Genomic DNA, 1,836 nt, shown 5'->3' on the forward strand with positions numbered 1-1,836 from the left:
GGGGGGGGGGAAGGGCTTCCTATCTCCGCCTCCTGTACCTGTCCCCAAAAGGTGATGAGCTCAGCCCCTAAGAAGGTCCCAGGACACCCTTCCCCCCAAGAAGCTTTTGTCTAGGCTCTTGGGTCTTGCCAGGGCTGTAACTCTTCCCCACCCACCTCCCAGGACCCTGAACCTCCAGAAAGGGCTCTGGAGCCCAAGCCTGTTGGTCTCCTGCAGTCCCAGCCCAGGTAAGGCCCTCACAGGTGAATAGGGTGGGGGCCCTTCTGCCTGAGCCCCAGTCAGGGATGCCCTACCTGGCCCTTCTTGGACCCCTCTGGCCCCACAGGTTCCACAGCACCCCGTGTGGGTCCTGGTGGCCCCCCTCCTCCCCAGCCCGCGCCGGCGCGGGTTCGGCCCTATGCCTGCTGCGTCTGTGGAAAGCGCTTCTCACTCAAGCATCAGATGGCGACACACTACCGAGTCCACACAGGTAGGGGGCGGGGCCCCTTCCCGGAGACTTCCTTCCCAACTCCGCATCTCTCTCTGCATGCCCTAGCACGGCGGGCTTTCCCCCTCCTTCCACTTCCCCCTCTGTCGGCTCCAGGCGAGAAGCCCTTCTCCTGCGGCCTGTGTCCTCAGCGCTCCCGGGACTTCTCTGCCATGACCAAGCACCTGCGGACGCATGGCGCCGCGCCCTACCGCTGCCCTCTGTGCCCGGCCGGCTGCTCCAGCCTGGCCTCCATGCAGGCTCACATGCGCGGCCACTCGCCCAGCCAGCTGCCGCCAGGGTGGTCCATTCGCTCCACCTTCCTCTATTCCTCCTCCTCCGGGTTATCCCGGGCTTCGCCGTCTACCAGTAGCAGCCCCCTTTCCGCCGCCACCTGATGGGGTGTCCGCGGCTTCTATGGCCTCAGCCTGGAGTCCAATGGAAGAAAGCTAGGCGGGCCAGCAGGCCACCTGACCAGGCACCTTCAGAAGCGCCCGGAAGCCCAGCCGCCCGCCCGCGGGCCGCAGCAGCCTGGGCAATGAAGTTCGCACAAATCAAGGTCCGTTGTACGGGGCTGCGGATTACAAGACCCAAATAAAGAGTTCACGTGCCTTCCCCAGCCCGGGTCGTCTCGTCGCGCGCGCGCAGGGCCGGGGGCGGAGGCAACCTTGCCCTTGGTCCCATAGCGGCCCCCGGTGGCCGAGCGTCCGCGGTCCAGCGAGACGGCAAGCTTCGCCACCTCCCCGCGCTTCCCATCTTCTCCCAGGAGGCAGCGCACCGAAGGGGCTCGAGGTCCGAACTGGCTTCGCAGCAGGCCCCGGGGGGCGGCGGGGGGGGGCTGCCATCCGAAATCACCCGCTCCTTCCACAGCAAACAGCGGCCCCCCGGCGCGAGGGCGCACAGGGCTAGCCCACGGCGCTGTGGAAGGCGCGCTTCGCCCTGCCCCGGGCCCTCGCCTCCTCACCCGGAGCATAACCCACCCCATCCCTGCTGCTCCGCGCTCTCCCAAAACCTTCCCCACGCGCCGCGTCGCCGGGTCTCGACGGCAGCGGAGACGCCTTGGCCACCGCCTCTTCCCCAGCCCACGCCTTCCGCGGCTGCGAACTTCATTTCCCAGCGCCTTCCGAGTTCCCAGGGCCCGAGGCTCGCTGCACCCTGGGAGTGACAGCTCGTGCGGGCCTTTTGCTCCGATTCGTGCAACAGGAGAAGCCGGGAGGCGGGGAACCACACTTTCCGGAGGACTAGGAGCTGCCTTTCCAGGCCTTGCTCGGGACTCCCTGGACCCACCTTTCGCTGCCCTTCCCCCGGCGGGCGGAGCCAGGAGTCTGGACTACATTTCCCAGAGGCCCCGGCGCTCGCTCCTCGCCCCC

The 1,836-nt window shown here is 67.7% G+C and overlaps 1 protein-coding gene across 1 annotated transcript in view; it reads left to right on the plus strand.

Annotated features, from left to right (window-relative positions):
- The window catches only part of ZBTB32 (zinc finger and BTB domain containing 32), a 1,915-nt gene extending 1,051 nt beyond the window's left edge, over positions 1–864 (plus strand). Inside the window, 3 exon segments of the mRNA XM_045292913.1 lie at positions 133–232; positions 235–469; positions 584–864. Coding sequence (XP_045148848.1) covers positions 133–232; positions 235–469; positions 584–864 — 616 coding nt within the window.
- The last annotated feature ends 972 nt before the right edge of the window (positions 865–1,836 follow it).

This window comes from Echinops telfairi, unplaced genomic scaffold (genome assembly GCF_000313985.2).
Source record: "Echinops telfairi isolate 266 unplaced genomic scaffold, ASM31398v2 ScPeMD7_655;HRSCAF=1070, whole genome shotgun sequence".
NCBI lineage: Eukaryota > Metazoa > Chordata > Mammalia > Afrosoricida > Tenrecidae > Echinops > Echinops telfairi.